At 42.1% G+C, this 15,633-nt stretch overlaps 1 protein-coding gene across 5 annotated transcripts in view; it reads right to left on the reverse strand.

Moving 5' to 3' along the window:
* Nucleotides 1–10,490, reverse strand: part of rufy3 (RUN and FYVE domain containing 3) — a 24,495-nt gene extending 14,005 nt beyond the window's left edge. For 2 of the 5 annotated variants that reach the window (XM_061767069.1, XM_061767068.1), the window contains exons 1-6: nt 9,979–10,490; nt 6,599–6,838; nt 3,019–3,192; nt 644–761; nt 132–233; nt 1–46 (exon numbers count right to left, since the gene is read on the reverse strand). The exon at nt 1–46 is cut by the window's left edge and continues 78 nt beyond it. In XM_061767069.1, the coding sequence (XP_061623053.1) occupies nt 1–46; nt 132–233; nt 644–761; nt 3,019–3,192; nt 6,599–6,838; nt 9,979–10,246 (948 nt within the window). In that variant the 5' untranslated portion in view covers nt 10,247–10,490. The remainder of the gene's footprint in view (nt 47–131; nt 234–643; nt 762–3,018; nt 3,193–6,598; nt 6,839–9,978) is intronic. The other 3 variants (XR_009787661.1, XM_061767071.1, XM_061767070.1) reach the window with 3 other exon arrangements.
* Between the last annotated feature and the right edge of the window lie 5,143 nt (nt 10,491–15,633).

Consider the following 15,633-nt stretch of genomic DNA (forward strand, 5'->3'; position numbering starts at 1 on the left):
GGCTCCCTCCTCCTCCATCATCAGAGCGTTGGGCTCGTAGAATTCACTACACACATTTATATATTAAAAAAACAAAAAAGGTTTATGATGAGTATGAAAGTAAAGGACAAAATGCGGAGCCTGTCATAAACCTGAGTAGGTCCTTCCTGTTGATTATGGTCTTCATGTAGTCGGACAGCTTCTTCTGCATCAACGCGAGTCGTAACCAAGCGCGGCCTCTTCCCAAAGGCGTCCTGGCATTCAAAATTCAGTGTTATTGTGTGAATGCTTCTATTATTATTATTATTTCACCAATTTTAATCATTCCACTACCTTTACATTTTGATTCAAACTGTTCCGCTCATTAAGTACATACATGGAACCATTTATAACATTTCCCAAATTCCAACATTTTAAAAAATCTAATTCCCAAATTACAAAATAAAGTATTTTAAATATTTAGCTTCTCCTTCCACATTTCTTGCCCGATTCAAACCGTTCTAATTTCAAGTCTCACATTTAAATTTTCTACAATTTAATTACTCCCACAGCATTTTAGTTCAGCTTCAGCATTCACACACCCTTTCTACAGAAATTGCATTCATTCTCTAGTTAGCTATAAAGGCACCATTTTTTGGGACAGGATGGGTGAATTTCAACTAACTTGAGGCCAGGCAGGTCTTTGACGCTGGCAGTTATCTCGCCGGCCTCGGGCGTCAGCTTCTCCACCAGCTCTAAGGCCCCCCAGAACGACTTGTTCTGGCCCAGGAAGGTCTTTTTGGCTGAGGAGGGACAGATGGTGACGTGACGTCCGCAAAAATGTATCATTCTCTTTAGGAACATTGTGTGAATACTGCATAACGACTATTACAGACCCTTCCCAAAAAAAATGTAATATCATGGAAAAGTGTATTTATTTCCATAATTCCATTTAAAAAATGTAACTTTCATAGATTATAGATTCAGGGCCCACAATTTAAACAATTTCAAATATGTATTTGTTTATTTTTACATTATTTTGGCTTCCAGCTCATAAAACCTACAAAATAAGGAATTCCCAAAAATGTAATACTGTGATGAAATCAGCCCAAATTTTGCAGGCCATAAATGTTTTAAAATGAGTGTCATACACTAATCATCTACTAAACTCAAAGCACCTGCACAGGTTTCCCCCAGGTGTCATTAAATTGCTTCAGTTTGGTTCAATATGGGGAAGACTGCACACTTGACAACTGGCAAGAAGACCATCATTGATACCCTCCATAGGATGGGAAAGCCACAATAGTTCATAGCTAAGGAGGCTGGCTGTTCACATAGCGCTGTGCCCAAGCATATCAATGGTAAGTCTAGTGGAAGGACAAAATGTGGCAGCAGAAGATGCACCAGTAAAAGAGATGACCGTCATCAAACAGAAGATTCAAGAATGTAGCAGAGATCCAGAAAGAGTGGAATGAGGCGGGAGTCACAGCTTCAAAAACCACCACATTCAGACGCATCCGAGAGATGGGCTACAACTGTCGTGGTTCCTCGGGTCAAGCCACTTCTGAGCCTGAGCCAATGTAGGAAGCGTCTCAACTGGGCCAAGGAGAAGAAGGACTGGACTGTTGGCCAGTGGTCCGAGGTCCTCTTTTCCGATGAAAGTAAAGCGTGCCCTTCATTCGGGAATCAAGGTCCAAGGGTTTGGAGGAAGACTGGTGAAGAACAGAACCCAAGCTGCTTGAGGTCCAGTGTGAAATATCCACAGTCAGTCATGATTTGGGCTGCAAAGTCCAGTGCAGGTGTTGGCAAACTCTGCTTTCTTAAATCCAAGGTCACGGCAACAGTCTACCAGAATGTTTTAGAGCACTTCATGATTCCTTCTGCTGAGGATCTGTATGGAGATGCAGATTTCATCTTCCAGCAGGACCTGGCCCCTGCCCATACTACCAGAAGCACCAAAACCTGGTTTGATGCCCATGCCAACACAGTGCTTGACTGGCCAGTCAACTCGCCGGATCTAAACCCCACTGAGAATCTATGGGGTATTATCAAGAGAAAAATGAGGGGCACCAGACCCAAAAACAAAGAAGAACTGACAGCAAGCATCAAGGATTTGGGCTCCCATAACACCCAGGCAATGCCACAGGCTGATTGTCTCAATGCAATGGCGTATCAAGGCAGTGATTAAAGCAAAGGGATTCCCAACCAAGTATTGAAGATGAACGTATTGTTTTGAAAGTACCATGTTTTGATTGATTTAATGTGACCCTAATTCAAATGATTCCTAATTCCTGATTTCGTGGGTTTTATGAGCTGGAAGCCCAAATTATGTCAAAATAAACAAATAAATACTTGAAATTGTTGAAATTGTGGGCACTGAATCTATAATTCATGAAAGTTTAACTTTTTGAATGGAATTATGGAAACAAACTTTTCCATGGTATTCTAATTTTTTGAAAAGGGTCTGTATTATTAGAATTTGCATTTACCTGCAGATGTGATGCGGAAAGGTATTGTCGTGTATGTTTTTCTCAGAAACAAGCAATAATGTTCCTGGGTGTTTTATTATCCAAACGTGCCAGAAACCCCAAAAACTAATCCTAATATCTCATTATTAACTTTCATTATATTGTTTATTGCACTATTAAGCTAAGCAGGAGAAGTTTGACTCAGAAAAACTACTTTTGACTGCAGTATTTATTGTATATTATTTTATTACTATATCTTTAAAATGTGTTAATTTGACCCGCAACGTAAAAAAAAACCAAAACAATATTACAATTGAGGTCAAGTGAAAATGGAGTTTAAAACAAAAAAAGGATATGACAAAAAAAAGAGGCAGAGTTCAGTGAGGCTAGAAAAGTAGGGTGTAAAGCCGGCTGTAATTCTTGATCCCTGGAGAATTTTGACGAAACCATGCCACAGACATCTTTTTAAGAGGGGATCCGTTTTAAATTAAAATCAAAAGTACATAATGTCTCCTTTAAGTGGATGACATCTATTGGAGACACAGCCATTTTTTGAGGAAATACGGATAATAGAGAGTGCCATTGACGTTACTTTTCAAGCCGTGCTTGAGGCAGTGCTCCATGACCACGAAAAACTGCTGCAGGGGGGCGTAGTCCGAGTCCAGCGTGCGTCCCAGGTTAAGCGCCGACTCGATCAGACCTTTGATGCTCAGCTTGGCCATGTTCATCAGGTTGAGCCTCTCGATGGTGATGGGGTCCTTGGGATCTACATGACACAGAGCATGAATTGAACATTTTAATTAAAAAACAAAAGCAGCAAGTAGTTTTAATCTATTTTAATTGTATTGTCTATTCATCCATCCATTTTCTAGAGCACTTGTCCTCAGAGTCACGGGTACATCTTTACTAACCTTGGGGCGAGTGGTAGGGTAATCCCTTGGACTGGTCGCCAGCCAGTCACAGGTCACAGACAAAAATTCACACTCACATTCACACCCAACCAAAAGTCTTCATTGAACCTAACATGCATGTTTTTGGAATGTGGGAAGCACAGGGAGAACAGAAAAACTCCCCACATGCAAGACAGAACTCAGATTGAAGCCCAATACCCAATGAGCCAGTCTTCGGCAAGTTGGTCGAACGAAGAGCCACAAACAAGCTTCGGGCCTTTATGGCCAGCCGCCAAGGGGGTGGTCCCCCCCCCCTTTTCGCCCGCCTCCGGGACCAAAAGGAGAGCTGGACCGCCTCTGAATGTTATTTTTGCATTTTAGGATTATTTTGTGGTTTAAACCCAGTGGAATAAAATATTAATTATTGGATTTAAGATAACGAGACCATTTTCAAGCTTTGCATTGTCACGTGCACATCCTCTTTAATCCTTGTAACGAATGTTTCAATTGTATGTGGTTGTTGAGAACACTGTAATATTTGCAATGTGGCATTTGTGTTGTGTGGGGTAAAACATTTCATCCGGTTCAGTTGGCAAACAGATTTGACATCAGACATTCAAATTTTCAGAAATACAATCACTAGTGGCGCTATTCCAATGGTAACACTGTTGCCGTCGTGTAAAGTTCTTCCAATATTATATAACATTCAAATCCAGTGAAGATTGTGATTACTTAATCCAGGGTTGCAGTAATTTCCACTACCTGTGGGTGCCGATAGTGCGCCATCCATTGTCCCAGCCAGGAAGAGCATGTCCCTGAAAACAGCGGGAAAGAGAAGTCTTTGTTGGTGAGCACCTTCAGGCTGGCTGGGGGTGGAAGTTAATTATTTTAGCGTCCGGGTGACGAACCAGATGTCTGTGTCTCAGCTTTGATGCTACTTGGGACTGGCTTGAAATTCATTTAGCGTCCCTGTGCAAAGTTAAATCTGGCATCCCCGTGGTCATCAGTCACAGCGGGGGAGGGGAGACAGTAATGCAGCTCAGGGGTCACTGTGCCACCGGGCGAGAGCATGTCCGTTACACATGCTTTTGACTCAAGTAAAAGTAATGGTTTCAAAAGTAGTTAAGTCATAAAATTAATGCAATGAAAAAAAAATCCCTTAAACCCAGCATATTCCAAAGGAGTTGTTTTGTCATCCAACCATTTAAAAAACTTCTTACAGGTACGGCCAGGGAGGTACAAGGGATGGCTGGCCTTTCTGGCTATCAACCTCCTCGCTGCTGGTACTCGGTTGGGACTTTTGGTTTGAATTGGTGACTGTGTTTGCCATGGGCCCCCAAATGACTAGCTACGGCCCTGGGCTGAGCCAGCAATGTCGCCGCCAGCCACACAGCCAAACTGTGATTAGCGGCTCGTGCACTGATGAAGAAAGCAGCGGGCTAGCTAATTAACTCACATGAATTACAGGACATGTTTACCATCGACACTCCATACGTACGTTACGGCAATATGCTTCAATTTGATGCCAAGCCGGAGCCTGGCCTCTACGGGCTGTGCAGACACACAGGTTCACCCAGCATCGGGGCTTCCTCTTCCCGATCAATTAAGCTGGGGAAGCCCGTGAGTCTCACACTCAGCTCCAAATTGAAGCATTTTATGAAGCGGGGGAACAACGCTGCATCTGGAGTTGCCGTGTTGTCAAACCAGCCCAATTTGACCTTGAAAATATAAATGCATACATTCTGTAAATCCAAGCTCAGTCCTTGCCAACTGGTGTGCAATGAGAGATCATAAGTTCATGGGTGTTCCAGGTGCTGAGAGACTGTGGGTAGGTGGGAGGCTCGTGTTTAATTATTCACACTGTGAAACCTCGTTATTCATGGGTGATAGGGACTAAGCCCTGCTGCAAATAGGGGAAATCTAAAATCAAGTGATGCTCCCCATTGATGGGATGAAGGTTTAGAATTAGAAATGGAGGCAAAGCAAAAAACTTCTTAACTCACTTCAACATACATTACCTGCCAAAGTTTGGACACACTTTCTCATGGTATTAAATGAGAAACTGTGTCCAAACTTTTGACTGGTAGTGTAGTTCCTTGGCATGAAGGATTGGCATAGCCAAGCTGTTAATAAAGTCACTACTTCAAGTTTCTCAAAACAGGACAATACTAAGGTTCGTTGTACACTATACACACACAATTGCCTTCATGGACTCCCACACAATCGGCAGGGTTGCTACAGTCTGTGTCTGTCTGTCTGTCGGTCTATCAGTTGAGAGTCTTTAAAGTGTACTGAGAATGGTGTCCTTGTTTATATTTAGGTGGCTATTTGGCATGTCAAGTCTGCACTAAGTTGCACATTTAATGTGACTTCAACTACACTCATATTTAAGTTATTTGTTCATTGATGACATCTTTCTGTAACTTGTGTGGCGTACATTACCAAGTAATGGGTACGGTTAAGCTAATGCTTTTTTTGTAATGTGGATAAGTGATATTCCTGCCACTTGAAAGCTGCTGAAAGTAACTAAAAAGTTACTTTTTTCCTAACTTAGTTACTTTTGAAATCAAGTAATCAATAAAGTAACTAAGTTACTTTTTCAAGGTAACTGTGGCTACCAACGTAGCAGTTGTGGCTAACATCGGCTTGTGTAGAGTGCTAATGCAATCTTACTATTGCTAGCGCTGCTATTTTATTGAAGCTGGATATGCATTCTGTGACTAATTATCATGTTGGCGAAGTTGTTGCTTCTACAATAGTGACAATCGCTCTTGTGCACGTTATTGAGGGGCGTTGCTTTGGTCAGAGACTCAGGGAGGATATGTGAAGTGAGGCTACATTCAGGTCTTGCTAGCAGTTTTAACACTGCAAATTCTCCCCTTAATTAACCTTTGTGTCCACTTTTTTACATTTTTGTTTGGTGGTATACTGTGAAATTTTTCAATGACAAAACAACTACAACAACAAAAGATACAACTGCCTGTTCTGAATCATGGCAACGGTCGATGGGGCCTCCATTTATGAAGAAAATTTAGTCGGGATTAATTAAGTGATTTGTGGGAAGGCGAGGCCAGAGATGATGAAGTAGCTAGTCAACAACAAGTGGCGCAACCTTAACTGCAGCGTCATTGCCATTTTTTTTTTTTACAACGGTGGCTAAATGATACATCATCAAGATACATATCTCATGGCATCAAATCCATGGCAACACCATCCCAAACCCGCTCTTTCTGCCGGAAGGATGATGGAGGTCCTGGTTGGCAACCACACCGTGAATCCTACCTTCATGGGCCGGCTCGGGGTCCGGCGTGAGGGAGATGTCGTTGAGCTCTCGTAAGCACAGCCACTCGCCGTCCACCGACACGCGGAAGTTGCACAGATAGATGGTCTCCCGGGCGGCCTGTGTGATCTTGTCGGTGGTGGGCGTCGGCGTCTCGCTCTGGGGCGTCAGATCCGACATGACGGCAGCCGGTGGTGGTGATGGTGATGACTCGGCAAAAATCAGGCGGTGTGCTTGCTCCCCTGAAATTCCCAGTGAGGGGATGAAAAGGATGTCTATAGCAGGTGTCTCTCTCCTCCTTCCTGTGACTGACTGAGGTGCTGCGCTTTCTCGCCCCTCTACCTCCTTTCCCTCCCTCTTCTTGCCTTTTGTGCGGGCGAGGGATTTAAAAGCAAAGAAGAAGAAAAAATAAAAAAATCACCCACCACCCTCCTCCGAAGTCTAAATAGGGCTGGTGGCGGCTGGATACACACTGGGTGTTGACCAAGATGGCCGACCGCTGTGGCGGAGGAGGGCTGCGTAGCAGCCAGCGAGGCGTCACGTGAGCAGATGGTGCAAGAGGGAGAGAGAGAGAAAGGGGGGAGGGTATAATGGTGGTCCCCAGTGAGGCCAATCTAATGCCAAGGATGCTAGTAAGCAGCACAGGAGTTCCCAGTTAGGGATATCTAAAAACCCAATCAGCAGGAATGTGGTAAAAAAAAAATAAAAAAAATCACAGGCTGTCATCTTCTTGCTCAAGCCAAATAAAACGTGACGCGATATATATATATATATATATATATATATACACACACACACACATACAACAGCTCGTATCTTGAAAAACTTGTCATCCGGGTCACTTGTATCACAAGGCACCACTGCCCTATACAATGAGTTTGCCATTTTGTAGTTCTGGTTGAATGTGTAGTGCGTATAGGTTATCCCCTATATCGTGTCCTCAATGTATCCCACAATGCAACTTGAAAAGTAGTGAGCAACTGATAATCACTATAAAAGCTATACAGCCCACGATGCTTTGCGCCAATACAAAAAAAGCAACACATCACAACACGGATAGACAAAGTGCTTTGTTTGTATTGATTTTATGACATACACTCCGCTTAAAACAACTGAATGTTAGTGAGGATAAGCGGTGTAGAAAATGGATGGATGGATTTATTATGGAAGGTCCACCAGCTGAAGTCGATCATTAATTACATTGTAACTATGCTACAGCAATGACCGAATTACAGCAAGGAGTGAACCTATGGTCCACTATATAAAAATTGCTATATTGTTATTAGGGAGTAGGCAATGCGTGTTATTAGAGTCCATTCATTAGTGCTGTTTTTTTCAGCTGCGTTTGAGATGACCATGTGTGAGCCCATGGACTGTGCTAGCATGTTATTTAAGATAGTGTGCGATCTAATGCCTAATAATTTAACCACTGGATACATATATAATATATAATAGTCGTTTATGTAACATAGATTCATGAATGTGTACATACTACATGCATGTTGTTGATTGCTTTGCTGATAATTCTTTCACTGTTGTTACAGAACATGTAAATAAATACATCCAGAAGGAATACCAGTGTGTGTTCTTTTATGATGCTTTTTTTCAATGCTTTGCCACTATTTTGTGGCATCTATAGGCAAGTATAAACTCTGCAAATAGCATGGGCTCCCTGCCCTACTTCCTCAAATTGGTGGCAAGGCAGAAGAAGAATATGAAGAAATTTTCTCTGATCTCTCACTTCCTTGTTTTCCACCAATAACATAATTTGGGAAGAAACCCCTCAGAATTGAGATTGTTTGCTCCACTTCCTGCTTCGTATGAATGTCATTTTAGATGAGATTGCTCCCGTTTTGGTTCTGAATGTGGAGATTTCATTCTGATGCCGCTCAGTGTAGGGGCGGGGCTAATCTATTGGAATACATGGCTGTGGGCCACTTCAGAAATTTGAAATAAAGTTTTCGCTTCATCACCGAGCAGTTTTATCATCACTTTCCTCAAATAATGGCCCAAGTCATTTTTCCCCCATAAAACTGAACCAAATACTGAATATTATATTATAGTTATAAATAATTTCATTTGAGGGGTAGAATTGCATGAGCTGTTCAACTGAGGATGTAGGTGAGTTTAGCAGGTGGCCAGTATTAATGAGAAGATTTGGGCAAAAAAACAACAACATTTTTGTTATTTTAGGAAGGTGACGATATAATTATGATTCACCCGATTTATGAGTTTCGAGATACGAGCCATCGCTTGTCCGATTTTTTGTCTTTAGTTACGAGCAAAAATTTTAGTTACAAGCACTTTATGGTGGCAGCAAACCCAACAAGGAGCGGTTTGCCAGATAATGAACACGTCTTCAAAAAGTGGTCAAGTGCATGCTTCAAGATGTTCATTGCCACTTGCAGTTGAAGTTTACTGTCAAACTAAACACACAAAAAAGAATTACACTTTGTGTATTTTTTCATTTATTTTAATAAAATAACACGCTCTAAACAAACCACATAACTTTCTTACAAGTCAGCCATCTTCATGCTAAAACAGTGCAAAACGCCACAGACAGGCAAACAAAACTAGCATCAATGTTGTGTACCGTATAACCTTTGAAGCAACGGAAATTTTAATACTAATAGTGCAGCAACACATGTAAACAACGGACAACATTGCAATACTCACAGGCATATATTGTTCATCCTCTACGGAAATGACTAATATTACTCCAGCTTACTGAGCAGTTTTGACCGTCTTTTAGTATCTATTATGTTAGTATTATATTCCCCTCTGGTGGCCAAGGCACACACACCGGAAGGAGCTCCACAAGAAAGTAAAGCATGACATCATTATTCACAGTTTTGATTTGTAATTCTTTTCAATCCATTGTTATTGATGTGTGTTTTTATTCAGTAAAATAATGAGTGCTAATTTTCTTATTTAAACAACTAACATTTTTGTGTGTAGAAGCTATCAGAATAATTTGATTTAAAAACATGATGACCAAGAGTAAGTCATGTGCATTTATTGAGGAGAAAGGGGAGGGGGGCGGGCGGCGGGCGGCGGGCGGGGGTAACTCCAGTCTGACAAAAAGGAAGTCCAACACGGGACAGGGTCACGTGATCCACCAAACTTGTTGACGTTAGCCTCTAGCCGTATTAGCTGTGACATTCGCTCATCTTATCTTTTTGTCTGACATATAAACACAAGTAAAAGTCAGTATCTTTTTTTGTTTTTAAATTAAAAAGCAAATTGACCAGACACTCGCAAGCAAACTAGCATATGTCAGTCACTCACAGTCTCGAGACCGACATTAACAAATGAAAAAGTGAGGCTAACTTGCATTGAAGTGTGCTGTTAGAAAATGGTAACAAGTATACAAAGCACTCACTTTTCCGCTTCGAGTCGACCCTCTCGATGTGGAAGTCATACTTGTGCGGCGACGGAGTGGGGGACGTGGAGGAGCCGCCAGCCTTCCCGAACCTCACGTTGACTGAGCTCAACGCCTCCTTGAAGTAAATCACCGAGGTGGGCGAGAGGGTCTCGTCCGGGCTGTCGTCGCGGTGGCGGTGTCCGTTCGCATCCGAAGAACCGCGGTCCCCATAGGAGGAGGGGGACCGCGAGGGAAGCCCCGCCGTGGGTAAATCCCTGTCGGCCATCCCCGTAAGAAGAAGCGAGTCTCCGATCAAACTCAATTCATGTGACCAGCGGCTATCTAGCTAGGTCGCGGTTAGCTTCGGACCCGCATAATGGTGGCGACCATGCACAGTCCACAGCAAGCCCGCCGATGTCACTCCAAAATCAGTCACGCCTCAGTCCACCTCCGCGGATGACAAAACATCTACATTCCTTTTTGCTAATCCGATGCTAATTTCGCGCGTCGTCAAATGACGCCTGCAGAGATTGTACATTCAGTGAAGGTGTGTCACTGCCTGGTCCGAGTCCTGAACCAAATCGATGGGACTTCCTGTGAGCAACTGGTGCTGCGGTGCTGTGAGTTTCAAATGGAGTAAGTGCTTTGTTACTAATACGCGATTTGGATACACTTCACTTGCACAGCGTTTCTAGCTACAAATGTATCTAACACTGTTACTGTGATGATAAATATTGAAATACATATTGGGTTAAACGTTTATAATTATCAGATAAAAAATTTACAAAGTTTTTGGTACCAATCTGTCGCCTAAATATATAAGTGTGTGTGTGGTGTGAAAATGTGAATGAGAGGGATTAACTGTGCAGTTTGTTGGTTGCCGTTCTATTAAGTGCATCCCATTTGCATTAGTTTAAGCAGTGGCGGTTCTGGGGGGGTGGGGAGTGCCCCCCTAATACTGTGCTTGGACCCCCCTTTGGCCCCTCCTTTGGATGGATTTTGATGTACCAACCAAGTGGTCTTCTGACTGGTTTTGTCTGGCAGAACATGAGAAAATATGTCATGTTTGATATTACGGCAAAATGGGACATGACCAGAAAGAGCCAATCACAAGCTTCTGCTTTAGAGGAGGAAGTGATATGAAAAATATCTTGTGTTTTTGCGGGTATTTTTTTAAAATGTAAATGTAAAATTGTAATGGGAATTTTCTAAAAGCAACTGCAATTTAATTGCATATTTTCTGCCAGTAACGTAATGGATTACAATTGCATGCATTTAATTATTAAATTAGGTAATCCCGTTCCATATGATTAGTTACTCCCCAACAGTAGTTACATAATACATTAAATTTCCTCTTAGCAGATGGTGAATCAAATCAAAACATAAAAACAGGTACAGCAATTAGTATCCCTCTCATTTTTTTTAAAAATAATGATATTAAGATGAATGAGGTAAGTTTTAGTATTTGTTGTAGTGTTCCAGTCGTTGGGGCAGAAAACACACACACACACACACACGGATCATTTTACACTTGAGACTACTTGAGTCCCTGGATGTACATGTTTGGAAACAATGAGTCCCAGCCCTGGAACAATGAGTACCTGCAATTTATCATCACAGAGTACAGACACAGTAATCCTCCACGGTCCCGCTATAATATAGATTTTTATTTGTACAGTATTTTTGTGTTATCCATTACTCTTGCTCTCTCTCAATATACTATGTTTCACCCTGCCATGAGAGCTAATTTTTTTAGGATGATATATTTCCCCAAAAGCTATCATGATGAACGACAGTATCGTTGATGTTTTGTTTTTTTCCCCATGCCACTGATATAATGATATTACAGGGCAAAATAATTGAAGTGCATCCTTTTTAAGAACAATTAAATTTCAGCTGTAAAGAACATTGACCATTGGCATTGTAATGTAGATAAAATAAATAAAATATCTTAGATAACTATAAACCTGACTTCGGAGTACACCCTGAACTGATCGCCAGCCAGTCGCAGGGCACATATAAACAAACAAACGTTCACATTCACAGTCACACCAACGGGTAATTTACTGTAGATTCTTCAGTTAACCTACAGTATCATGCGTGTTTTTTTAGAACTATGAAGGGCACTACTAAAAGGGCCACTTCACACCAAGATGGTGGCATTCCTGTGTATTTTTGGGCATCAGTTCTTCGTACTTTTTGCGGGTCTACTCATGTCTACCAAGTTTCACGTTGCTAAGTGAAACAGCATAGGGGGCTGAAGTTTTAAAACTTTCTAGGAGGCACTACATACCCAGTTTTTTGGTGTCATTGTATCTTAGTACGAGCAATTTTAGGGGAAATGGAATGCTGTTTCCTGGAACAATTTCTCTGGAGCGTAGTAAAAGCCGGCAGAGACAGCCGGAATCCAAATGTTACGTAAATAGACTTTCCCAACAACAAAGCGCTGTCGAGTTGACGCACATTCCCCTCAAAGCCCTCCCTCTAAGGAGACACCGTGTCGCCGATATTGAAAATCTTTGAAGAGGTATTGAAAATAAAGCCGCCACGGTGAACTTTGAGTGCAGCTCAACCCTGAATGTTATTGTCCGCTTTCCTTTGCTCTCCTGAAATGTCCTGTATGGACGCTGCATCTGTTTTGCGTTACACACTTATGCATGTGGGACGATCCCCGGCAACACTAATTTGTCTCGTGTAAGTCATCCTGATGTTATAATGTACAATATTATGTGTTGTTAATCAAAACATCACATTTGTTGCGGTGGAAAATGAGAAGTGATCAGAAGCATTTTGCCTGGTTCATGTGGAGAGTATTGAAAGCTATTGTCTTCTTCACTGTATGACAAAATCCATTAAAAAATTCACAAATGTAGTACAGTAAACCCCCGCTAAATCACCGTTGATTGTTCATAACCCCACTATATTGAAGATTTCTAAACAATCATATTTTTTCAACAATATATAGAAAAATCTGAATCTAGAGCTGCACGCCTTCTGTGTGTACGTGTTGCTGCTCTGTGTGTGTTAAGGTAGCAGTTGTTTGAAGGTTTATTATTACCGTAGCATATCTGCTAATTTCTGTTAGCCCGTCTATGGCATCTCGCATTATATTTTTGCATTAAGATAGTGGATTTTAGTTAAACAAAATGATGTGGTTTGGTTGAGCATTTTGGTGTATAAATATACAGCTCTTTCAAGTTTTTCAAGGTATGAACCGTCGTTTGGCCAATTGGCAGAAATTTGAAATCCGAGCGCTGTATGATGGCAGTACTCACTTCACACCAAGCAACAGTTTGGCAGATAGAGAGAATTACATGCTGTGTATTAAAAACAAACACATAGCTTTAGCTTCAGATAACAAGTCTGTTTAGCTTAATGCAAACAAAAAATACAAAACGTAATTGACAGGCAAATGAATCTCATTGGTGTCATGGTGTGATAACCCTTTAAGCAACTGAACACAAATGGTGGAGCAACACCTGTAGACATAATCTAATCGAAGGCATACATTCTTTATCCACTGCCCAAAAACGACTACTATTACTGCATCTTAATGAGGAGCTGTGACTGTCTCCATGTATATCTGTATGTCTGTATTATTCTGGCCCAAGGTGGCCAAGACACACACATAGCAGAAGGAGCAGCACAATGTCCACTGCATTGAAGCAAAAAATGTGGCTAAAGCGGTTCTGCAAAAACTTTAACTTAAAAAAAAAAAAAAAATTAAAAACTTCTATGTAATTATGTCATTACTGAACATTACTGTATACAGTATTATAAAGTGCTATGTTTCTGATTAAAAAAAATGTTTTTGGGGGTGGGGGGTCTGGGACGGATTGACGGCTTTTCCATTCATTTCAATGGTAAAGGTGATTTGAGATACAAATTTGGAGTGACGAGTATGGTCACGGAACAAATTAAACTCGTATCTAAAGGCACCATTGTATATAATAATAACATGTCTATGTCAATATCCATCCATTTTCTGAACCGCTTATCCTCACAGGGGTCGCGGGAGTGCTGGAGCCTATCCCAGCTATCATCAGGAAGGAGGCGGGGTACACCCTGAACTGGTTGCCAGCCAATCGCAGGGCACATACAAACAAACAACCATTCGCACTCAGATTCACACCTACGGGCAATTTAGAGTCTTCAATCAACCTACCATGCATGTTTTTGGGATGTGAGAGGAAACTGGAGTGCCCGGTGCAAACTCCACACAGGCGGGGCCGGGATTTGAACCCCGGTCCTCAGAACTGTGAAGCAGACGCTCTAACCAGTCGTCTAGCGTGCCGCCACCTATGTCAATATCGCACTGCTTAAATGTGCGTAGTATGCAAGTATGTATGTATTTTAGGGCTCCCCAACACGACCCCCCCCCAGTCAGAAAAATGTAGCCCCTGACACCAGTTTCACGAACTGACACAAAATGTGGAAGACGTTGATCATAAAAGGACGCACGAAAAAGTCTCAAGGACCCACGCCTGAAAAGGAACAGCCATCTTCGATTAAAACAACTATCCTTGACAAATTCTAGTCATTACTTTTTGTAAGGTGGGCCAATAGTTAGCCCATCCACCATACAGTTCAGAGGTCATGGGTTCAAATCCAGCGCCACAGTTCTCTACATTTCTGTGTGGATTTTCTCTGGGTACTCTGGTTTCCCCCCACATTCCTAAAACATGCATGGGAGGTTGACTGAAGAGTGAGGATAAGTGGTTCTCAAGATGCTTTTTCTATGTTATGTTGTTTCTATGTATGTATGTATGTATATTTTTCAAAGGTTAACGTTTTTATATAGAAGTTTATATACTGTGTCACGGGTAGGCGAAAGCCTATCCCAGCTGACTTTGGGTGAGAGAGAAACGGGGTACACCCTGAACTTGTCGCCGGCCAATCATAGGGCACTTATAGACAACAATTCTCACTCACATTCGCACCTATCGACATTTATTTTAACGTTTTTAATAATGGAATCTGGGAGGAGATGCCGTGTTAGAGATTTGAGTTTAGAACCTCAAAACTGTGAGGCAGATATGTGCCAACCACTAGGTTAACGTGCTGCCCATGTGCATAACCAATTGACACAATTTAATTCGATGAACAGTTGATTTATTTAAAAACAATTTTAAAAGTATGCTTGCGACATGTGCGGCACGGTGGACGACTGGTTAGAGCGTCTGCCTTACAGTTCTGAGGACCAGGGTTCAATCCCCGGCCCCGCCTGTGTGGAGTTTGCATGTTCTCCCCGTGCCTGCGTGGGTTGTCTCCGGGCACTCCGGTTTCCTCCCACATCCCAAAAACATGCATGCTAGGTTGATTGAAGACTCTCAATTGCCCGTAGGTGTGAATGTGAGTGCGAATGGTTGTTTGTTTATGTGTGCCCTGCGATTGGCTGGCAACCAGTTCAGGGTGTACCCCGCCTCCTGCCCGATGATAGCTGGGATAGGCTCCAGCATGCCCGCGACCCTAGTGAGGAGAAGCGGCTCAGAAAATGGATGGATGGATGGATGCTTGCGACATCTCTAAACTAGAATGTGCAAAAAATATGCTGTAGTCTCCCACACCAGTACACCAGCAGATGGCGGTGTAAATTGAAACTTGGTGCCTTTCTCAGAGACTGGGATTTAGAAGACTTGAAACACACGAAGGAATGCTTTAATACTGTATTAA

The sequence above is a fragment of the Phyllopteryx taeniolatus genome, chromosome 3, assembly GCF_024500385.1.
Source record: "Phyllopteryx taeniolatus isolate TA_2022b chromosome 3, UOR_Ptae_1.2, whole genome shotgun sequence".
NCBI classification, from domain to species: domain Eukaryota; kingdom Metazoa; phylum Chordata; class Actinopteri; order Syngnathiformes; family Syngnathidae; genus Phyllopteryx; species Phyllopteryx taeniolatus.